Genomic DNA, 24,868 nt, shown 5'->3' with positions numbered 1-24,868 from the left:
AATTCCAACATATGGAGGCTGAACACGCTTCTGAATAACCAACAAATCACAGAAGAAATCAAAGAAGAAATCAAAATATGCATAGAAATGAATGAAAATGAAAACACAACAATCCAAAACCTGTGGGACACTATAAAAGCAGTGATAAGGGTAAAGTTCATAGCAATAGAGGCATACCTCAAGAAACAAGAAAAAAGTCAAATAAATAACCTAACTCTACACCTAAAGCAACTAGAAAAGGGAGAAATGAAGAACCCCAGGGTTAGTAGAAGGAAAGAAATCTTAAAAATTAGGGCAGAAATAAATGCAAAAGAAACAAAAGAGACCATAGCAAAAATCAACAAAGCCAAAACCTGGTTCTTTGAAAGGATAAATAAAATTGACAAACCATTAGCCAGATGCATCAAGAAACAAAGAGAGAAAAATCAAATCAATAAAATTAGAAATGAAAATGGAGAGATCACAACAGACAACACAGAAATACAAAGGATCATAAGAGACTACTATCAGCAATTATATGCCAATAAAATGGACAACGTGGAAGAAATGGACAAATTCTTAGAAAAGTACAGCTTTCCAAAACTGAACCAGGAAGAAATAGAAAATCTTAACAGACCCATCACAAGCACGGAAATTGAAACTGTAATCACAAATCTTCCAGCAAACAAAAGCCCAGGTCCAGATGGCTTCACAGATGAATTCTACCAAAAATTTAGAGAAGAGCTAACACCTATCCTACTCAAACTCTTCCAGAAAATTGCAGAGGAAGGTAAACTTCCAAACTCATTCTGTGAGGCCACCACCACCCTAATACCAAAACCTGACAAAGATGCCACAAAAAAAGAAAACTATACACGAATATCACTGATGAACACAGATGCAAAAATCCTTAACAAACTTCCAGCAATCAGAATCCAACAACACATTAAAAAGATCATACACCATGACCAAGTGGGCTTTATCCCTGGGATGCAAGAATTCTTCAATATCCGCAAATCAATCACTGTAATTCACCACATTAATAAATAGAAAAATAAAAGCTATATGATTATCTCAATAGATGCAGAGAAAGCCTTTGACAAAATTCAACATCCATTTATGATAAAAACTCTCCAGAAAGCCCTAATAGAAGGAACATACTTCAACATAATAAAAGCTATATATGACAAACCCACAGCAAACATTATCCTAAATGGGGAAAATTGAAAGCGTTTCCCCTAAAGTCAGGAACAAGACAGGGTGCCCACTTTCACTGCTACTATTCAACATAGTTCTGGAAGTTTTGGCCACAGCAATCAGAGAGAAAAAGAAATAAAAGGAATCCAAATTGGAAAAGAAGAAGTAAAACTCTCACTGTTTGCAGATGCCATGATCCTCTACATAGAAAACCCTAAAGACTACACCAGAAAATTACTACAGCCAATCAATGAATATAGTAAAGTTGCAGGATATAAAATCAACACACAGAAATCCCTTGCATTCCTATACACTAACAATGAGAAAGTAGAAAAAGAAATTAAGGAAACAATTCCATTCACCATTGCAACAAAAAGAATAAAATACTTAGGAATATATCTGCCTAAAGAAAGAAAAGACCTATATATCGAAAACTATAAAACACTGGTGAAAGAAATCAAAGAGGACACTAATAGATGGAGAAATATACCATGTTCATGGATCAGAAGAATCAATATAGTGAAAATGAGTATACTACCCAAAGCAATCTACAGATTCAATGCAATCCCTATCAAGCTACTAACAGTATTTTTCAGGGAACTAAAGCAAATAATTTCACAATTTGTATGGAAATACAAAAAAACCTCGAATAGCCAAAGCAATCTTGAGAAAGAAAAATGGAACTGGAGGAATCAACCTGCCTGACTTCAGGCTCTACTACAAAGCCACAGTCATCAAGACAGTATTGTACTGGCACAAAGACAGAAATATAGATCAATGGAACAAAATAGAAAGCCCAGAGATAAATCCACACACCTATGGATACCTTATCTTCGACAAAGGAGGCAAGAATATACAATGGATTAAAGACAATCTCTTTAACAAGTGGTGCTGGGAAAACTGGACAACCACTTGTAAAAGAATGAAACTAGAACACTTTCTAACACCATACACAAAAATAAACTCAAATGGATTAAAGATCTAAACCTAAGACCAGAAACTATAAAACTCCTAGAGGAGAACATAGGCAAAACACTCTCCGACATAAATCACAGCAGGATCCTCTATGACCCACCTCCCAGAATATTGGAAATAAAAGCAAAAATAAACAAATGGGATCTAATTAAAATTAAAAGCTTCTGCACAACAAAGGAAACTATAAGAAAGGTGAAATGTCAGCCTTCAAAATGGGAGAAAATAGCAAATGAAGCAACTGACAAACAACTAATCTCAAAAATATACAAGCAACTCCTGCAGCTCAATTCCAGAAAAATAAACGACCCAATCAAAAAAAGGGCCAAAGAACTAAATATACATTTCTCCAAAGACATACAGATGGATAACACACACATGAAAAGATGCTCAACATCGCTCATTATCAGAGAAATGCAAATCAAAACCACAATGAGGTACCATTTCGCACCAGTCAGAATGGCTGTGATCCAAAAGTCTACAAGCAATAAATGCTGGAGAGGGTGTGGAGAAAAGGGAACCCTCCTACACTGTTGGTGGGAATGCAAACTAGTACAGCCAGTATGGAGAACAGTGTGGAGATTCCTTTAAAAACTGGAAGTAGAACTGCCTTATGACCTAGCAATCCCACTGCTGGGCATACACACCAAGGAAACCAGAATTGAAAGAGACACGTGTACCCCAATGTTCATTGCAGCACTGTTTATAATAGCCAGGACATGGAAACAACCTAGATGTCCATCAGCAGATGAATGGATAAGAAAGCTGTGGTACATATACACAATCGAGTATTACTCAGCCGTTAAAAAGAATACATTTGAATCAGTTCTAATGAGGTGGATGAAACTGGAGCCAATATAGACTGAAGTAAGCCAGAAAGAAAAACACCAATACAGTATACTAACACATATATATGGAATTTAGAAAGATGGTAACGATAACCCTGTATGTGAGACAGCAAAAGAGACACAGATGTATAGCACAGTCTTTTAGACTCTGTGGGAGAGGGAGAGGGTGGGATGATTTGGGAGAATGGCATTGAAACATGTATAATATCATATAAGAAGTGAATCGCCAGTCTAGGTTCGATGCAGGATACAGGATGCTTGGGGCTGGTGTACTGGGATGATCCAGAGAGATGGTATGGGGAGGGAGGTAGGAGGGAGGTTCAGGATTGGGAATCGTGTACACCCGTGGCGGATTTGTGGATGTATGGCAAAACCAATACAGTATTGTAAAGTAAAATAAAGTAAAAAAAAAACTTAGTTTCAGATTATAGTGAAGTTATAGTTAAAGTGATTCAGTTATACATATACAGGTATATAGTTTTCAAGTTTTTTTTTCTTTTTTTAAGGCAGGGTAAGGGAGAAGGTCTCAGGATGTGTGATCACCTCATGGACATCCTTCTGATTGGTTAGTGGTGAGGTAACTAGGTGGCACTCTGGAGTTAATATCATCAACCTTCTGGTTCCAACGAGTCTGGGGTCTGCATGCTGGTGGTCAGCAGACAGTTAACTTCCTTTACCTGGTGGTTTTAGTATCTGCAAAGCAAGACTACGGCTCAAGGTATCTATAGCACTTGAAGAGGAACTAAAGATCCTTGACTTTTTTTTCATGGCTATTATTGTCTTGCTTGACTGTTTTCCTTTGTTTCTGCATTTGTTCTTTGGAACTCAGAGAAGGCCTTGGAAAAGGCAGAGGACCCACAGGTCTCTCCCAAGGAAGGCCCTGCAGGGTCCTGTTTGGTTTTAGTGAGACTTCATGCAAATTTCTTCCTCCTTCCCAATTCCTTTTTCTCTTGAATTCTCTTGTAATTTCATCTGCTTCAGTAATTCAGTCTCTGTTGTTGTAACACAGCAGAGTTGCTATTCTGCTTGGACTCAGCCTTCTAGTGTTAATGCTGGAAGATGCCCCAGGCAGAATCTCAAGATGATCCCTTGTTTTCTTGGTGAATCTGGCTGAAGGTTTAACAATTTTATATTTTCAGAAAGCCAGCTTTTTTTCCCGTTGATCTTTTCTATTGTTTTCTTTGTCTCTTTCATTTATCTCTGCTCTGGTTTTTATGATTTCTACTAACTGGGTTTTGTTTGTTCTTTCTCTAGTTGCTCTAGGTGTAAGGTTAGGTTTGTTTCCTGATGTAAAATTGTATGGCTATAAAATTCCTCTTAGAACTGCTTTTCCTGCATCCCATATGTTTTGGGTCATTGTGGGTTTTGTTTTGTCTCCAAGTATTTTCTCTGACTTCTAAAGTGATCTATTGATTTTTTAGTAGCATACTGTTTAGCCTCCACGTGTTTGTGTTTTTTACAAGTTTCTTGTAGTTGATTTCTAATCTCATAGTGTTGTGGTCAGAAAAGCTGCTTAATATGATTTCCATTTTCCTAAATTTAAGCAAGTTTGCTTTGTGGCCCAGCATGTGATCAATCCTGGAGAACGCTCCATGTACACTTAAAGAGTGTGTATTCTGCTTTTGAATGGAATGCTCTTTATATACCAATTATCTCCATCTAGTCTGTGTTTCCCTATTGATTTTCTTTCTGGTGTGTTGATGAAAGTGGGCTATTAAAATATCCCACTATTATTGTTACTGGCAATTTCTACTTTTATAGCTGTTAGGAGCACCTGAATATATAAGGCAAATACTATTTTGGGTGCATATATGTTTATACTTGTTATATCTCTTTGGATTGATCCCTTTATCATTATGTAGTGTCCTTTGTCTCTTGTAACAGTCTTTCTAGTCTATTTTATCTGACAAGTATTGCTCCTCCAGCTTTCTTTTGATTTCTATTTGTATGGAATATCTTTTTCCATCCCCTCACTTACAGACTGTATGTGTCCCTAAATCTGAAGTGAGTTTCCTATAGACAGCATATATAAAGGTCCTGGTTTTTTTTTTTTTTTTAATCCATTCAGCCAATATATTTCTTTTGGTTGGAATATTTAATCCATTTACATTTTGGGTAATTATCAATATATATGGTTCTTATGGCCATTTTGTTAATTGTGGTGGGTTGGTTTTTTTTTAGGTTTTTTTTCTCCCCTTCCTCTTGTTCTTTTCTCTTGTGACTTTTCATACTGTTATATGGATTCCTGTGTGTGTGTGTGAGTGAATTTATTGTAGATATTTGGTTTGCAGTTGTCATGAGGTTTTGATATAGCATTCTATATATAAACAAGGTTGTCTTAAGTTACTGGCCTTTTAATTTCAAATACATTTCCAGTATCCTGCATTTGTACTCTCCCCACAATTGCTGTGATATTGTATTTGTGTTGGATGATTTCCTACCTTTACTGTATGTTTGCCTTTACCAGGGAGCTTTTCGATTCATAGTTTTCTGATTTCTAGTTGTGGCTTTTTTTTTCTTTCCTGCTTAAAGAAGTTCCTTTAGTGTGTTACAAAGCTGGTTTGATAGTATCAAATTCTTTTTGCTTTTGTTTGTCTGTAAAACTTTTGATTTCTCTGTCAAATCTGAATGGAGAGACTTTCTGGGTAGAATATTCTTGGTTGAAGGTTCTTCCCTTTCATCACTGTAAATCTATCATGCCATGCCCTTCCGGCCTACAGAGTTTCTGCTGAAAAACTTTATGGGAATTGCCTTGTATATTATTTGTTGCTTTTCCCTTGTTTTAGTATTTTCTTTGATTCCCACCATTCTGTCTTCCAACTCACACGAATCCATTTTTCTGCCCATTTGTTCTGATGATTTATTCTCATGTATTTTCAGTTATTGTCATTGTTCATCTCTTTGGATCTTCTAGCTCTTTATTAAACATGTATGTATCTTCTTGTACTGTGCCTCCATTCTTTTCCTGAGACTTTGGATCATCTGTACTGTCATTACTCTGAATTCTTTATTTGGGGGTAGACTACCTAGCCTCACTCCCCTTGGTTGTTGTTTAGGGCTTTTATCTTGCTCATTGTCTGGGACATATTCCTGTGCCATCTCCACTGTGTCTGACTTTCTGTGATTGCCCTTTCCATTTCACAAGCTGCAGGGCTGTAGTTCCTCTTGCTCCTGCTGTCTGCCTCCTGGTGCACGAAGCCAGTCTAAGAGCTTGTGCAGACTTCCTGGTGGGAAGAACTAGTTCCTGTCCATTGGTGGGCAGGGCTATTTCCAGGAGTGTGTTTAGCTGGCAGTTATGGGCTCATGAAGACTTTAGGCAGCCTGTCTGCTGATGGGTGGTCTGCGTTCCCACCCTATTGGTTGTTCACCTTGAGGGTTCCCAGTACCGGAGCCTAAAGGGTCTGGGGTAGGGCCAGGTTTGGGGGAGAAAATGACCACCTCTGAACTTCCCTCATGGCTCAACCAGTAAGGAGTCTGTCTGCAATGCAGGAGACCTGGGTTCGATCCCTGGGTTGGGATGATCCCTTGAAGAAAGAAATGGCAACCCACTCCAGTATTCTTGCCTGGAAAAGCCCATGGACAGAGGAGTCTTGCAGGCTACAGTTCATTGGGTCACAAAGGGTCGGACACGACTGAACACATTCACTTCTCTTCTTCACTTCTCTCTAATGGCCACCTCCAGAAAAGCTCATTGTTGTTCTTCAGTCACTCAGTTGTGTCCAACTTTTTGTGACCCCATGGACTGCAGCATTCCAGGCTTCCCTGTCCTTCACTATCTTCTGGAGTTTGCTAAAACTCATGGCCATTGAGTCAGTGATGCCATCCAAACATCTCATCATCTGTTATCTCCTTCTCCTCCTGCCTTCAGTCTTTCTCAGCATTTCACCTGGCCAAAGAAGCTCATACCAGTGAGTTTTCCCCAGGACTATGGCCACCTGAGTTCTTGTCCCTCCAGTGAACTACAACCAAAGACTATATATTGTTTGCTGAACCCTAGTGTACATAAAAAAAATCTAAGGTAACAACAGTTTGACTGTTTTCAGTTTTATAAGTTTCATGATCTTGAAAAAATGTTTTCCTATTTCTTAATTGCCAGTTTTGAATGATTATCTTTTCTATTGATAAGATAAAACTGTTGATACCTTAGTAAAGTGATAAAGATTTGTTTCTACTTGCTACCTAACTGGGCAGTATTTGCATTATATGACTTCAAAATGAAATTTACCTTCTCTTGACAGATAAAACACTACATGTGAAGATTGGTGAAAGTGAATATTGATTTCTGAAGTGTCCTGGAGAGGAAAAACACTGGTCAGTATCAAGTGGACAATGCTTGGTGTTTTCCAAAGATGCTATTGAAGTAGTCTTTGCTACTGCTTTCCTTCACTCAGTCAGAGCTCTTCATAACATGGGCTGCATGAAATCAAAGCAAACTTTCCCATTTCCCACCACACTTGAGAGTGAGAAGAGGCATGTGAGTGAAGAAAACTTTATGCCTGAAGAGAAATTTCTACCCAGGATACCTTCTCTAGTTAATGTCAAAGAGGAAGTGAAGGAACCCCCAGGGCCTCAAATTGTGGTCTTCGAATTTGCACAGCACCTGTCCCAGGAAATCTTGAGTGATGCCTTGCAGCAGTGGGCAGGCAACAACCTCAAGTACTATGACATCCCATATATTGAGAGTGAAGGGCCTTGATTCTATGTGTAGGATGACAACACTTTCTTGAACTGTGGATAAAGTTGGTGCTAGTTTAAATACATGAAACAATAGCAGAAACTGGTGTGAATAAATTCAAATAACTCCATCTGGGTGTAAAGAAAAATATTACAATAGCTTCAAGAATCTAATAACCTAAAATGAAGTGTTTTAAGCAGTTCTACATTAAGCAGTTTCTCTCTGCTTGGTCTTGGATTTTAGTCATTAAAGGTTTAAATGTAAGTCCTCTGGAGCCACAGGAATCAATCAGCGGTGTGTCACACCACTTCCTTCCAGAGGCAGTAATGCCATCACCAAAGAAATAAGAATTTTAAAAGCACCTTGGGTTTACAAATGGTTATTTTAAAGACATTTCTTTAAAATAACTGTCAATTTAAACAAAAACCACAAGGTACGAAAGGATTTTTCTTGAAATGCCTGGGTAAGGGAATGGCACTCAAGCCAGAGTGGTTAACGATGGGTTTTGTTTGTCAAAACCTTTTGGGTCAAGGTTTGGATCCCTCCTTAACATAAATGGTCAAACATAAGAAAGCAACCCATGTGGAAGAGGTCTACCATGAACCCTGTCCTTAATTAAATATTTACGTTTGTAGATGAAAAGCATAACTATCACCTGGATAGTTAGTCAGGGCCCTAACTAATCACAGCTGTTATTGGATGATTCAGACTTTGCATATAAGTGTCTTAACAAGATACAATTTATAGAAGTCATGACAATGTTTACTGCATTGAATTAGGTAGCCCAGTGATACTACTATATAAGAAAACAAGCATGCATAGCTTTTATAAACAGCAATCCCGAAAACTATAAAGTAACAGAAACCCTAGCTGGCAAGGTAGGAAGAAGAACCCGGTCTCAGTGCTGCACGTGTGTTAAGTTTTACTGTCTCACAGATATAAGGGACTACTGGCACATGGACAGGCACCATTCAGATTACTATTTGGATTATGCATGAGATTTATAGTTATTACAAAAGATCAAATACTCCTCTAAAGGGAATACTCACACATATATTTTTACTGGTAAAAAAGCCCATGGGGGCATTTACAGCCATATACTACACTATTTTCATAAATTTGGCTTTTGGGGGAAGTTTTCTAAAAAAAAATTAGTTTAAGATAGTGATGGAAAATTCAGGAAAGCAGAAAGAAGATACCAAGAAGACATAACTTGCAAGAAAACTGATACATTATAATATCCTTTTACTAAGATATAGTAGACCCTTATAATCAAAAGTAAAGAAAGGCAGAAAAAAAGCTTGTGACCTCTAATGACATAAATGTATATGACCTTATGAGCAGACAGAATTGCGACCTCTAAGTTTAGCATTATACCCTGAAGCCCACAGTCACACAGACTAAATTCTCCAAGGTAAATGGGCAAAGAAAATTCTTCAAAGTGACAGGCGTGTCATCTTTCAGTTGCATTTGTAAAACTGGTCATTTAACCTTCACCTACTCCCAGGGTTTGTACTGTACTGTTGTACTTATAATCTAGCAACTTTACAAAACAGAAAAACCACCACCCCATTCATACAAAGATCTGAAGTCACAAGTCTAAGAATAGAAAGTTTCCAAAACATGCAAAACATATTTCCAGCTCATGAAGAAAAATTTAGTTTTATGAGTGTTTATACTAATGACTCAGACAAAAGCCTAGATGTTGTCATTTTTCATTCATTTTATATCTCACATCATATACTTTCACTACAAGGTCATTGCTGTTTAAAAGATATAATTAAGTATGTAAGATAATACATATTATGGTGAAAACACAAAGCCATATGAAAGTACGTTACACTAGATTTTTCAGCATACATAGGGATATAGACTAGGAGGCTTTGATTACGGCCTAAATATTTTAACCTCAGGTTCCTCCTTTGCCCTGGGCCTTTACTTTCCGGGGGAGTAGTACAAGGATGTCTGCCAGATTGTAATCTAGCTAGAAGCCTAATCTCTGTTGCCACCCTCTCTGATTCTATGGCTTTGTCACTGAGCACCACCCCCTCGCTCCCAACTCATTGTAACAGAGTTATAGTAGCTTGTGACACAGAGACTTAAAGCTTGTATAATCAGTGAGTTAGTGGATAAACCATGCTGGGGGCAGGCAGGAAACAGCTGGATCAAATGTACTGCATATGACTGTTATCAAGATATAGTTTGGTGTGATGGCAAGATAAACAAGAACATCTTTGACAGGATAATTCAACTTCTAACCTGCCTTAATATTTATCAGATTTCCTCCATTTGAAGGTCTTTCATGAACAAAGTAGAAAGGCTGTTTGAGAAGGAAGGAGACAGACAATAATAAAACAAGACTGAAAGAATTATTAGCTACTGGAACTGAAAACATTTGTTTCAACTTAGATCACAAACATGAAGAAGAATAGTGACCAAACTACAAGGAAAAGGAAAGTGGGGGAAAGAGGGACCAAGAAACAACACTCTCATGAGGCTCTAAAAACAAGCTTCCAGTATTGCTATTTGAGGGCAAGACCCCCCTCCCCCACCACCACCACCACTCCATTGGTTACCACATGCCATGCACGAAACCAATCTTTTACCTCAAGAACACCCCGTGGAGGGGGGAGATGAGTGCCAGCAGATGACGGGGTACCTGCAGGGGCAGCTGTGGAAGCAGCAGATGAGCAGAGAAGCGGCGCCAGTTCCTCCCTTAAAAGCCCACACACCCCCAGACACGCCGTCACCGCCCCCTTCCCCGTGCAGCCTCTCTCCAGTGCTAGTCACCACCTTTCATGCACGGGCCTTTGATCCGAGACCGCTCCACTTCGTTGCCTTATCAGTTCTTTGCAAACTACCTATGGTTATTAGCACTTAAAGCACAATTTTGAAGGGGATAAACGTGACCTTAGTCCCAAAGGAATCGTTTGTGTCAGACTGCCTTATTAGTATTAAAGAGAGACATGCTGAATGAATCAAGTAGCATGACACGCATATAGCCCACTTGGTATCATTGGCATTTTATGAGATAGGGGAACTATACTTTTGTAATTATATAGTTTTAGAAATCAGAAGTTAACAGACAAATTATAATATCAAGGAGCAGTAATTTAGAAACAAAGTTCTAACAAATAAATGGCTTGCTTAATCATAATGCCCTCATCCTGTATCTTTGTGACCAAACTGGACATGTCTTCCCTGGAGCAGTGGGCACGAGCTCAGACGTACTCCCTACATCTTGAAATGACATTTGTTAGCAAATTCTCTTCACTGTAAGACTTACCTATGAAATGGTATATTTTTTCCAAATATTTTTGTGAAAATACTCTTCCTAACTGTACAATAAAAGTCCAGTTGCAATTAACTAGTTATGAGTTCTTGTTTAATTGATGCAGGCAACTGCCTTTTCCCATTGTGCGATTTCAAAATTTTTTAACATAAAGGACTTAACATTTTCTGCATTTCTAGCAAATGCAAAGAAAATAAAAATCCATTTATACAAAATATTTTCCTAGGTCATTTGCATCCACATTTAGGAGCTTTAAAAATATAAATGTAGGACTTCCCTTGTGGTCCAGTGGCTAAGAATCCATGCATCAACTGCAAAGGGCATGGGTTTGATCCGTGGTCAGGGAAGAGCCCTCATGCAGTGGTGGGCAGCCAAAACAAACAAACAAAAAGAATATAAATGTAAATATGTTCATTCATTACTATGGCATCTTTTTTCCAAATATGGTCCTAATTTTGGGGGAGGGGAGGGATGATTCATGTTAAAGATACTGAGAACAGAAACTGTAAAGCAAATCCTTCTGGACTGCAATTTTCTCATCTATGTAAAGAGTGCTGGATATAATCTTCGTCTTTTTCAGTTCTGCCTGCTTTTCAGTTTTCAAAACTAAAGTTCTCAGTTTCTGAGGGGTTTGGAATGAAGGAAAAACTGAACCAAGTTATAAAATAAATTATAAGCTGATCTTTAAAGATGATTCTTACCTAGACATTAACGTCCTAAGTCTGGGACATCCACAATTGTGTTGTTGTTCACTAAGTTGTGTCCAATTCTTTGTGACCCCATGGACTGCAGCAAGCCAGGTTTCCCTGTCCTTCACCATCTCCTGGAGTTTTCTCAAACTCATGACCATTGAGTCAATGATGTCACCTGACCATCGCATCCTCCATTGCCCCCTTCTCCTCCTGTCCTCAGTCTTTCCAAGCATCAGACTCTTTTCATATAAGTCGGCTTTTCACAACAGGTGGCCAAAGTATTGGAGCTTTAGCTTCAGCATCAGTCCTTCCAATGAATATTCAGGGTTGATTTCCTTTAGATTGACTGGTTTGATCGCCTTACTGTCCAAGGGACTCTCAAGAGTCTTTTCCAGCACCACAGTTCAAAAGCATCAGTTCTTCAGCGCTCAGCCTTCTTTATGGTCCAACTCTCACATCCATACACAACTACTGGAAAAACCTTAGCCTTGACAGTTGTGTACCTTAAACTTATTTTGTCAACAGTAGCAATTATGGAAGGTATTTCATAGGGTTTCAAGTATTTTCTTGAAACCAGAAAACCAAAGGGTTTTCAAGTTTTTTCTCCTGATTTGAACTACTGTAAGGACAAATTTCTATTATCACACCAAAGTCTGATGTAAATTACAGAGTGTCTATCTTAAGAGATAAGAATTTTCTAATACCTCATTCTGTCAGATTAGCAAATATTGCAAGCAACAAGAAATAATGCTTTTACTTTCACCATAGGAAGGGATTCTGATTAACTTCAGGGAAGGCCAAGGCTGAGTTAATAATGAAGAGACAATATCATAATAACCTCTCTCTGCTTGAGATTTCTAATGTTATAAAAGGAACACTTCAGCTACAGTAACATGGAATTCTTTAAAATAGATTTTTATACTATGAAATTCTATGAAGTGTTAACAAAGTATCCAAAAAACATTTTATAACCTACATATAAATTTACTTAACATTAAACTTAACATTAAAAGCTTACTCCTTGGAAGGAAAGTTATGGCCAACCTAGACAGCATATTAAAAAGCAGAGACATTACTTTGCCAACAAAGGTCCGTCTAGTCAAGGCTATGGTTTTTCCAGTAGTCATGTATGGATGTGAGAGTTGGACTATAAAGAAACCTGAGCGCCGAAGAATTGATGCTTTTGAACTGTGGCGTTGGAGAAGACTCTTGGAGAGTCCCTTGGACTGCAAGGAGATCCAACCAGTCCACCCTAAAGGAAATCAGTCCTGAATATTCATTGGAAGGACTGATGCTAAAGCTGAAAACTCCAATACTTTGGCCACTTGATGCAAAGACCTGACTCACCGGAAAAGTCCTTGATGCTGGGAAAGACTGAGGGCAGGAGGAGAAGGGGATGACAGAGGATGAGATGGTTGGATGGCATCACTGACTCAATGGACATGAGTTTGGGTAAACTCCGGGAGTTGGTGATGGACAGGGAGGCCTAGTGTGTCCAGTCCATGGGGTTGCAAAGAGTCGGACACAACTGAATGACTGAACTGAACATTAAAAACCAATATCCAGAGCCAAAACATAAAATTCCCATTTCAGTTAGATATGCTAACTCAGGAATCTCTAAAGACCTTCAAATTTTTCCATCTTTTAAAATAGAGGTTGGCAAACTTCTTTTTCTTTAATATAAACTTATTTATTTTAATTGGAGGTTAATTACTTTACAATATTGTATTGGTTTTGCCATACATCAACATGAATCCACCACAGGTATACACGTGTTCCCCATCCTGAACCCCCCTCCCTCCTCCCTCCCTGTACCATCCCTCTGGTTCGTCCCAGTGCACCAGCCCCAACCTCCAGTGAAAAGGATGAGATAAGTAAATATTTTAGGCTTTGCAGGCCTTACAATCTCTACTGCAACTACTCAGAGCAGCCACAGATATGTAAACAGATGAGTAAAACCATGTTCCAATAAAGTTTCATTTATAGACAATCAATTAAATTTCATGTAATTTTTACATGCCATGCCATGCCAATATTGGTCTTTGATTTCTTTTCTCCCAAATTTAAAAATGCAAAAACCATTCTTAGCTGAGCAATATATAAAAAAACAGGCAGCAGGTTTGCTTTGGCCCATGTGCCATAGTTTGGCAACCTCTGCTCCAAAATAATATTTTAAAAATCCAATCATTTCAAAATTTCAAATCATTACTTCCCAGAGATTTGAAGTAATCATTCAAATCTTCATCAGTAACTTCTTTTAGGTCAGCTGGTTTCCACCTTGGACTCTGGTCTTTATCTATTAAAACTGTCAAGTAGAGACATAAGAAATGTTAATGTTTTTTTTCTGGTATTACCAGATTTTAATTACTGAATTGACACAAACTACCTTGGACTAAGCATATTTTTCTATAGCACATCTTTTTCTGCAAAGTTGAAATTTTTGTATATGTTCCTTCCCCTACTCCCCTTAAATTAAGCCCCCACAGAATTTGGATGATGACCTAACATGCTAAGCCTGATGCTTCTAACTTGAATATAGTCTACTGAACTCATCCAGTGATTTAAGCCTTCAAACTTTTTCTAATAAAATTATAAATGAAATCTCTGCTGTAAAAGAGCTAAAAAAGGCAGGGGACGGTGGAGAGCCCAGATCTGTCTTCTAACCTCTACACTGAACTGAGAGGAAAATTACTTAAGGTACAGGGAAAGGGACTTTATGCATAATTAATATGCATACTGCTGTTTTGCTGAATCATCTAGCTCACACTGAATTAAAACACCAGACCACCTCAGATTATCAGGAGAAGCTCTACTTCTCTTATTTCAAGTATAGTCATCACTTAGCATAGCCACACAGTATCCCCACAGGATTTTAAGTATGAAGCAATCCATAACCTCCTTCTAAAAGGGAGGAAAATGTCAGTTTCCTGGTTGTGATCACATACTACAGTTATACAAATGTTACCATTTGGGAAACTGGGTAGAGGGTATGGAGGACCTCTCCATATTATTTCTCACAACTACATGTAAATCTACAATTATCTCAAAAAAATTAAAAACAAGAAAGAGAATGCACTGTAGTAGGGAATTTCAACCATGCTTAGAATGTGCATAATTCTTGTGAGGAATGAAAATATTTAAACATACAAGGCCAACCGGCCGACATTAAAAAATAAGTTTATCACTAAAATGCTAAATAATTAAAGAAGCAATCTGGGAACCAAAGGCAGCAGGCTGCCTCAGGAGATAGAAGGAAAGAGGATTTATGCATAATTAAATGTGGATACTGTAGGGTTCCAAGGTTTAGCTGCCTGACTACAGGATTCCAGTATCTGATCAATGGTGATATTGAACATTGATCCCAGCCAATTTGAAAGTTTTACATTCCCTGGACGGAGTAAATAAAAACAATCCTGGAATATTCTTTCTACAAGAATCTCTTTTAAGCTCTCAAGGCAATGCTATATACCTTCTTAACAGTCTACTAAAAGACAAAAGCAAAGAGAGTATCACTCAAATCTTCAATGTTACTTAATTTCAAACTAACAACACTTTTAATCCAGCACAGATAAAACATTCTTGCCATTTGGGAAACTCAGGTTTTTCAGAAGGTTTCATGAGGTACCCACTCAAAACTCCAGTTGGTAACTCTCCAGCAAATCTGAGTTAATCCTTTTAAAATTCTTTTCTGTAAGTTCTAAAGGAAGAAGTTTATTCTAAACGTTAAGAGCATTTCTGACAACCATTCCTCTAATTTGGTAGTTTAATTAATCTGCTAACATACTTTATAATTAGCAAATTGTAACATTTGGTTATGCAAGAACATTTTAACAGTTTTACTCAGAATAGATACTCCTTTCTGAATAAAGAGGTTATGCTGAAAGATGAGGGTGCATACTTACTCTTCATTAAAAAGTAGCTTGATAAGCCCCTGCCCTGTGAATTAAAACTTTGATGTCACTTGGTTTCAGTCCTTTTTCCTTAAAATATCTAACGGTATACCTAAAAATAATACCTTTCTAAGTTAAGAAGGGCTTCTATTAACATACATTGAATACTTTAGCAGCATAATCCAAGTAGCACACTGCTGCTGCTGCTGCTGCTAAGTCGTTTCAGTCGTGTCCTACTCTGTGCGACCCCATACACAGGCAGCCCACCAGGCTCCCCCATCCCTGGGATTCTCCAGGCAAGAACACTGGAGTGGGTTGCCATTTCCTTCTCCAATGCATGAAAGTGAAAAGTGAAAGGGAAGTCGCTCAGTCGTGTCCAACTCCCAGCGACCCCATGGACTGCAACCTACCAGACTCCTCCGCCCTTGGGATTTTCCAGGCAAGAGTACTGAAGTGGGGTGACATTGCCTTCTCCGAAGTAGCACACAGGTCCTCCTCAAATCAGAGGTCTAAGCTCTGATCCACATGCAGCAAGAATTTGCAGGGAATCAGTGGGATGAATGTATGTTTTCTATAAAACATACTCCTCTGTATAACCATCTCCTCTGATTCAGCTCCATGTGTTCTCTAAAAGGATTTTTTATTTCTTATACTATATCATGCCAGAAGTGAAGAGAATTCTACCATAGTGACCAGTGTTTACTGAAGCTTACCGCTCAGAGAATATAACCTTTTATTCAGATAAAGTATATCTAGAGTCTGTACTATATTAAAGTGATAAATAAAAACACAAGAAAGGTAGATATGTAAAATACATGCAGAGGGAAAGAACTCATTTTATACAACATAAATGACAGCTATTGTTTATAGGGATATGAGCTCATACATTAAAAAATGATTGCAAATTTGCTAGAACAAAATCAATTGCTTGCTTTTTCTTAATATTCTGATTGAAGATGACAAGCAAAAATAGGAATTGATACCATTTGCAGATGCTGCTAATTATGTCATGCAGTTTTTTCTCAAGGCAATGTTGAGCTGCTAGGTACAGGCAAAGTGGTAGATGGCAGGGCTCAACATGGCTGGGGTTTCACCAAGGCAGTACAAAAGAAAAGCAGGGACTTCAGGGCTTTTTGCAAGAGAACAAAGGCATCTTTCAAAAGCTTCAGCTGCAGAATGAGTTGACAAACCCACACTGCACTCAGCAGAGGCAGTCCGTGTGACTGCTAGGAGCAGGATTACTCTTATATATAAATTAGGGAGCAGTGACAAGGCTACTGGAATTTTTAAAACAATTCTGGTTTCAAAGATTGATCTTCCCTCACATGTCAGTTGGTAATATTAAAATTTGTTTTCAGTCTTTACAAAAGTTTGATTTTCACTAATAAAACAACTGTCCTTTTTAAACAATATATGCTCAAAAATCCCGTTCCCGTTTCCATAATAGCCAAGAAGGAAACAAGTGTCACTTACCCGCCCTAACGCCTTCATGAAAGTCATGGCCTTTCTGAAAGAAAATCAAGATTCAAAGAGGAATTTCTGGGCATCCTCCTTCGTGACGAGCCCTGCTCTTCCACCCCCTTTAGTCCCCACTCTCGTGGCCAACCCTGAGCCATGACATTCAGAGACTGGACCACCTCTGATCACCTCCTCCTATTCTTATTTGCTAAGTACCTCCACTGCTTCAAATCCCCAATCTTACTGAGCTCCAGTGACCTATGACTTTCCCACCATTTGTTCTGGCTTCACTTTGCTCTTCATCCAGCCCAGTTTCCCCAGTTATTTAATGCAGTCATTTTTTTCTTGAAAATGCCCTCATCTCCCTCAAGCCTTTTTCTCCCATTTATTCTATCCTGCCAAAATCTCAGCACCAGCTAGACCCTACCATTTATCTCTGCCTGCGTTCACACAGCTAAATCTCACTGCAGACGAACCATACAGCTATGACTGGCTCCGTAAAAGTCATGATCACAAACCTCAAAGGCACAGAGAACGGCCTCACAATCCGTGCTCTCTCTCCCATTGCTGGATATGACTTCCACTGTCTTCGTCCTCGCAACGTCTACCCCTAGGCAAGTTCTACTCTCTACACTAGATTCTCAACTAATGATTTAACCGCCTACACTATATTCTCAGCTAATGACTTAACCTTTATTTTAAAAAAAGAAAGAGAAGCCCTAAGACATGAACATTCTCTTCTTCTCACTATCAAAAAACCTGCAGTCCAACTACAGCTATCTGCACCATGCCTTCTGAGTCCCAACTAAGGCAGAAGGGACCCTCCCCTGCCAAAGGCCAGTCCTCCCCTGCCTTCCCATTCATCTACCCTCTTCTCAAGGGCTATACCTGAGAAGGTCTCTCTCTCTCTCTTCCTGGCATGGTCAATGTACACAGTATAACTCAGTGGTTAAGTGCCTACACTTCAGCTATCTGAGCTCATCTCCTGGTAACTACGTGACCCTGGGCCAGTAATTTCTCTACTTCCCAGTTTCCTTATATGAAATGATAATGCCTCCATCTTCCTGCTAAGCTGCTAAGTCGCTTCAGTCGTGTCCGACTCTGTGTGACCCCATAGCCGGCAGCCCACCAGGCTCCCCCGTCCCTGGGATTCTCCAGGCAAGAACACTGGAGTGGGTTGCCATTTCCTTCTCCAAAGCGTGAGTGTGAAAGTCAAAGTGAAGTTGCTCAGTCGTGTCCGACTCCCAGCGACCCCATGGACTGCAGCCTAGCAGGCTCCTCCGCCCATGGGATTCTCCAGGCAAGAGTACTGGAGTGGGGTGCCATTGCCTTCTCTGCGATTATTTTATATCAACATCCCAATACAACGTCTGACAGAAAGTAAGTGCTCAGTAAATGTTAACTATTATTAGTAGCATCAATATAATCCTTTTCCCCTGTTGGATCATTCCCAATCATTTACAAACATGTTCTAGTAACTTCCACCTTACAAAATAAAAAAGGAATCTCACTTGATTTCACAGCCTCAGCTTCTACCCTGTTTCTCTTTCAAGAAGAAAAGGCTGTGAACACAGTCTTCGCTTCTTCACATCCCATTTACTCACTTCCCCTCCTCTCCCCAACTTATCACACTGTAGCTTTTGCCTCAACACACCCCTGAAATGGCTTGCCAGAGTCACCTGTACCTTCAGCGTTGCCGTCGCATAGTATGCCTCTATTCTTGTCTACCAGAGGCTTCGGCAGCACTCCTCCTCCTTGGGGCACTCCTCTCCTGCTTTCATGACACCGTGCTCCCCTGGTCCTCCCACCTCTGTCCTTCTCCTCTTCCACTGCTCATTTTCCTTCTATATGATCTTCTTCTTGTCATTTAGTCGCTAGGTCATGTCCGACTCTTTGTGACCTCAGGGACTGCAGCACAGCAGGCTCCTCTGTCCTACACTCTCTCCTGGAGCAGGCTCAAATTCATGTCCATTGAATCAGTGATGCTATCTAACCATCTCATCCTCTGCTGCCCCCTTCTCCTTTGACCTTCAGTCTTTCCCAGCATCAGGATATGATCTTATCCACTCTAAACTCAACACAGCAGTACCTAAGCAATCACTTCTGTTAACATATAAGATTCTGGCCCTCCACTGCTCAAAGAACATCCAGTGCCTTCCCATTTTACTCAGAACGAAAGCAAGCAGTTGACATAGCTAAAACAGATGACTACTGTACAAGAAATGTTCAGGGAAGATTACTACCCTACCTACAGCCACATGTTGAAGTGAAGTGAAAAGGAGAGAAAATCGATTAAGTCTTTTATGAATTTAACTTGTTTCACAGAAACTCATTCTTCTGCCCTGGGTACTGTATGGACATGATCCCATAAAATGCCATAATAGCAATCCTACTCCACGTTCCTGCCTTTCTGGTTGCAGGCAATGAGAATTATGGCACCCCTGCAGCAATCTTATGAAGTCTTATAAAGACCTCCAAGGCCCCTATGCTCTGCACAGCCATTCCCACAGCTCTGCTCTTTCTCACCCACTGACCACCCGTGCCCCACTCTATCCATGAGGCCACCCCTCACTCCCCTCAGAGCTTTGTACTCGGGTGCCCTCCAGGTATGTGCATGACTCACTACCATACTTCTTTCAGGTTTTCACTCAAAGATCACCATCTCAGTGGGGTCTTCCCTGGTCATCCTATCTACAAGTTCAACTTCTGTCCTCCTTATTCCATACCCTTCTTCCCAATTTACTTTTTCTCCTTAGTATTTATAATAATCTACTACATATTAACAAATTTATCTATTTATAGTTTATCTGCCCCACTATAAAGTAAGTTCCATGAGAGGAGGGATATGTCTGTTTTGTTCACCTTATTACCATGCTGAGCCCATGGTAATAAGCACTCTTATTTGTTAAGTAAATAAGTAAATCTCCAAAGTTTTGTTTGTTTTTAAACTGGTGTTGTCTTTCAGACTTAAATTTCTAACCCACACCTGTAAACTCCAACTCCTAAATGTGTTCTGTCCTTCATATCCATCAAGGCCTATCTATCTGCTACATCTATCTCAAATCCATTTATTCCCCACCACTGCCACCACTCGCGTCTAAGCCACTACTATTTTGCCCCTGGATTACTGCAGTAAACTCATATCTGATCTTCACCCCCGCTCTGAAACCCCTCCAACCCCATCATCACTCAGCAGGAATAAATTACCTTCTTGAAACAAATCAAACCAAATCACCCCTTGCTGAAACCCACAAGGCTTTTCAACGTGCTCATGTCTCACCCTTCAGGTGACAGGTGAGCTAACATCTCAAGATGTTTTCCTGGACCTACTTATCTAAAGGTTCCCCCATTCCCTCTTTTCCCCACATCATGCTATCACCAACCTTGTATGTTTCCTTTGGAGCACTTACCATAATTGGTGATTATTTTACTTATTTTATCTGTTCTTTATAGTCTCAGGAAACTACAAATTACATGAGAACAAGGACGTACAACAATGTAACACACAGCACAGTGCCTGGCATATGGCTAGTGTATTTGCTGGGAGAATGACGGGAGGAAGGAACCAATCCATCCAGTCAGTGCGCTAAATGTACAGTGGGAAAGAGGCACTGTGTGAGGTATATCGGGTGGTGGTCAAGACTCTGGCCACCGGGCTTCACCTGCCATGTCTGTGCCACTTAATAGCTGCATCACCTGAGGTAGGTTACTCTTCTATGCCACTGTTTCCTCATCTGCAAAGTGGAAATAATAATAATACCTGCTTTCTAGAGACGGTATAATATTTAATGGAGAGAATGCATATAAAGTACCAAGCACAGTACTGACTTGACCTCATTGCAATTTACATACTATGGAGTAACCTCAAGATATAGAGCTTGATTTATGGTTATATGAACTACTTTGAGTATCTTCACAATAATATTCTAGGACATGGAAGTCTATTAGGTATATCTGCTTTCTAGATATTAAACATAATATTTCCTTTAGGCAATGAGTTTATTAATGCAAAGGTTCTCTACACATAACGCAAAAGAGGTAATTTTGCTTTAAAAGAATTTACCTGGAAGAAGAAATCACTATGACTAAAATATTTCATGAAATCAATATTCTATGTGATTATTGCCTATTTTAAGTGTATCCATAATGGTATTTTAATGCTAGTCTATTAACTGAAACACATAACTGACTAATAACTTCCCTTTGTGCATTTTATATATATTTAGATTTAGAGAATTTATGCTTCTTGCCTATGCCTGAAAATGGCATATACTTTCTGAAAATGGTTATAATTTCTACTTGAATTTCAAGAGGTCAGAGTCCTTCTTACAATTACATGCAAATGTAACTGCTATTTCATAAAGGCTTAACAATCTAGTATTTCCACACACCTTAAGCTAACTGGCTCATTGTATTTTCACAGAGTAAATTTATAGACAGTTTCAATTTTCTTGTTTATAAATTTTCTATATTTATCATGTTCTATAATGAACATATATGACTTTCACAACTAGAAAATGGAATTACTTTAAAGAAAAATTCTTACCATACAAGCTTGACTCAGCCGATATTCCATAGTTAGTACTTCTGGCAAGGTCTTTGAAGACCCCTCCAGGAGTTGCCTTAGTGTGATCTTTAGTGAAGTTGGAGACATTTTATTAATTACCTATTAAAGAAAAAAAAAATTTTTTACTAGCTTTAACCCAATACTTCCTTTACTTTTAAATAATAAACTAGCTGAGTTTTGATACAAATCACATTAAAATTTGCTCCTTAACAATACCTTCATACAACAAAATCTCACAAAAGTAAGATTATGCCTTAGCCTAATCGTGGAAAGCACCAAACAAAAGTTTTTAGCCCAGTACCACAAAGAAGATCATTTTTTTATTAAAAAAAAATGTATAACGTTCTCTAAAGTTTAAATTCTGTCAGATTTAATCTCAAAAGGAGGAACACTAATAGAAATTCAAGTAAATTTAGATCATTTTACTCTTTAAAAATGCATTAAAAAATGGAGCTGATACTGAAATTAAATAGAGGGTAAAGACAATGAACAGGAACTGAGAGCTTAAGAAGCTAATTAAAGGCAACAAATTGGCTTATTCTTCATCTAACTCAAAAGAATATATACAGGTATAGGAAAAAATATAAATGTATATAATTCTGCTCTCTTCTGATGAAAGACTACAGAATATTCCCAATCTATTAGCATACTATGAGGTGAAATTTCTAATCCTTCCATTAAAAACCCCAAATCACTACTTTAAAAGACTGTCTTTGGGGCCTCGCTAGTGGCTCAGTGCTAAAGAATCTGCCTGCCAATGCAGGAGACACAGGGTTGATCCCTGATCCAGGAAGATCCCACGTGGTGGGGAGCAGCTAAGTCCGTGTGCCACAAATGCTGAGCCTGTGCTCCAGAGGCCGGAAGCCACAACTCCTGAGCTCACGTGCAGCAACTAGGGAAGCCTGCGCACCCTAGAGCCCACGCTCTGCATCAAGAACAGGCACCGCTGAGACGCCCACGCACCACAACGAAGAGCAGTCCCTGTTTGCCACAACCAGAGAAAAGCCTCTATGGCAACAAAGACCTAGCACAGCCAAAAATAATAAATAAATAACTATACAAAGTGAAGAGTTGATTCATTGGAAAAGACTCTGATGCTGGGAGGGATTGGGAGCAGGAGGAGAAGGGGACGACAGAGGATGAGATGGCTGGATGGCATCACAGACTCGATGGACGCGAGTCTGAGTGAACTCCGGGAGATGGTGATGGACAGGGAGGTCTGGCGTGCTGCGATTCTTGGGGTCGCAAAGAGTCGGACACGACTGAGCGACTGAACTGAACTGAACTGAACTATACAAAAGAAAAAAATTAGCTTAAAATAAATTAATTTAAAAATAAAAACTTTCTTTGAACTGTTAAAAATGCCATGGAGAAAAGTTTCAGTAAGTTACAGGCAGTATTCACTTAAGAAGTATTCAATGCAGTTTTCAAATTACAGAGGTCAGAGAAGAAGAATAAATCATTTGTTCATACAACAGAAATTATTTAATTATTTAATTTGAATAGCAGATACTTTAAAATACTTGCAAGGCACAAGAGAAATAAATCAGTGCTAAACAGGTCAAAACAAATTATTTGAAAAAGTATAGAAACCATTTTGGTTAGAAGTAATGTTTTCTACAAGGGGAAATGACACTTAGAAAATAAAAAAGTAAGGAATACTAATTAGAGACACTATATACAGTTGGATTTTTACTTTTTTAAGAAAAATATAAAATGGTATATCCAATCACTTTTTAAGAAGTTAATAAGAATAATACCATAGTTAAAACAACAGATATCAAAACTGCAAAATAACAAACTCCTATCCTACATTATAGTTGATTAATGTAAAGTCTTTAATGAAATCTCCCATTTATGGGTCTGCCTCAAATCTTCAGGATACCTTCTTCACATATTTTGAACAGAAATAAATGCCACCATTAAAAGAGAAAAAAGGCAAGTAACAGATAGGAGGAAGATCTATGTAGCTTATGTACTGGATAAAGGACTTAATATGGATAGAAATATCCACATACATAGAAATAACTCCTACATATTAACAGTAATAATAAAAGATTTAACAGCAATGGCACCCCACTCCAGTACTCTTGCCTGGGAAATCCCATGGACGGAGGAGCCTCATAGGCTATAGTCTATGGGGTCGCTAACAGTCGGACACGACTGAGCGACTTCACTTTCACTTTTCACTTTCATGCATTGGAGAAGGAAATGGCAACCTACACCAGTGTTCTTGCCTGGAAAATCCCAGAGACAGAGCCTGGTGGTTTCCGTCTGTGGAGTCGCACAGAGTCGGACACGACTGATGCAACTTAGTTTTGCTTTTTTTTTTCCACAAGAAAAGATACCACACAGTCAATAAAGGTATCAATTAATACTCAACCTCATTAGTCATCATGGGAAATGCAAATTAAAACCACTATGCAATGCCATTTTACATATACCAAAGTGACTAAATTGAAAAAGACAAGTAATCTCAAGCATTGGTGAGAATGTAGAGCAACTTGCTATGCAATGTAAATTGGTACAGCCATATTGGAAAACTTCTTGACAGTAACCAACATAAATGTACATACTGTTAAATTAAATAGAGGCCAACCAACTGAAGTGCCCTTAATGCTTTAGTAGCCTGTAAGCAAACCAAAATCTGAGCCTGTAATGCCTCAAGTTTAAAAATAAAAACTTAAGGACAACCAATCATAAACAGCCAATTTAGGCTTTCCCAAATAAAGCTACTGCTTAAGCTACAGCCAAACAAATAAGCTTTGCTTCCACCTCCTTTCCATAAAAGACTTTGCCCCATTTGCATCAATTTTTGCTCAAATAAACTCTTAAAAATTTTAATATGCCTCAGTGTATCTTTTAACAACACATGTGATTTTGCAGAACTACTCCTAGGTGTATACAGAAATGTGTATCTTTGTTACCAGAAGACATAAACCAAATTGTTCATAGCAGCATTATTTCTAACAGTAAAAAACTACAAATAACCTCAAATGTCTTAGCAAAAGCAAAACTGCAGCAAATTTAATGCCCACTTCTATAGCGCAAACTTTAAAACATAATTTGGCATATCATTTTATTTTTTAAATAATTAGCTTTACTGAAGTATAATTTACATATAAAATTCACTCATTTTAAGTGAATTTAGGTCTACAAATTTTGATGTATACAGTTGTACAACTACTTCCACAAAAAAGATATAGAACATTTCCATCACCCCAAAGAGTTCTACTTCCCTCAATTCTATCACTGAGCAACAGTTTTCTGTGCCTACAGTTCTGGCTTTTCTGGAATT

General features: G+C 38.6%; 1 protein-coding gene across 4 annotated transcripts in view; it reads right to left on the bottom strand.

Annotated features, from left to right (window-relative positions):
• Positions 1 to 13,478: 13,478 nt before the first annotated feature.
• The window catches only part of HIBCH (3-hydroxyisobutyryl-CoA hydrolase), a 107,429-nt gene continuing 96,039 nt past the window's right edge, over positions 13,479 to 24,868 (bottom strand). For 2 of the 4 annotated variants that reach the window (XM_052635468.1, XM_052635469.1), the window contains exons 12-14: positions 21,550 to 21,669; positions 17,019 to 17,052; positions 13,479 to 13,960 (exon numbers count right to left, since the gene is read on the bottom strand). In XM_052635468.1, the coding sequence (XP_052491428.1) occupies positions 13,845 to 13,960; positions 17,019 to 17,052; positions 21,550 to 21,669 (270 nt within the window). In that variant the 3' untranslated portion in view covers positions 13,479 to 13,844. The remainder of the gene's footprint in view (positions 13,961 to 17,018; positions 17,053 to 21,549; positions 21,670 to 24,868) is intronic. The other 2 variants (XM_052635470.1, XM_052635471.1) reach the window with 2 other exon arrangements.

Source organism: Budorcas taxicolor, chromosome 2 (genome assembly GCF_023091745.1).
Source record: "Budorcas taxicolor isolate Tak-1 chromosome 2, Takin1.1, whole genome shotgun sequence".
Taxonomy (NCBI): Eukaryota; Metazoa; Chordata; class Mammalia; order Artiodactyla; family Bovidae; genus Budorcas; species Budorcas taxicolor.
Note: the sequence above shows the minus strand (reverse complement) of the source record. Positions and strands in the feature narration are given on the sequence as shown.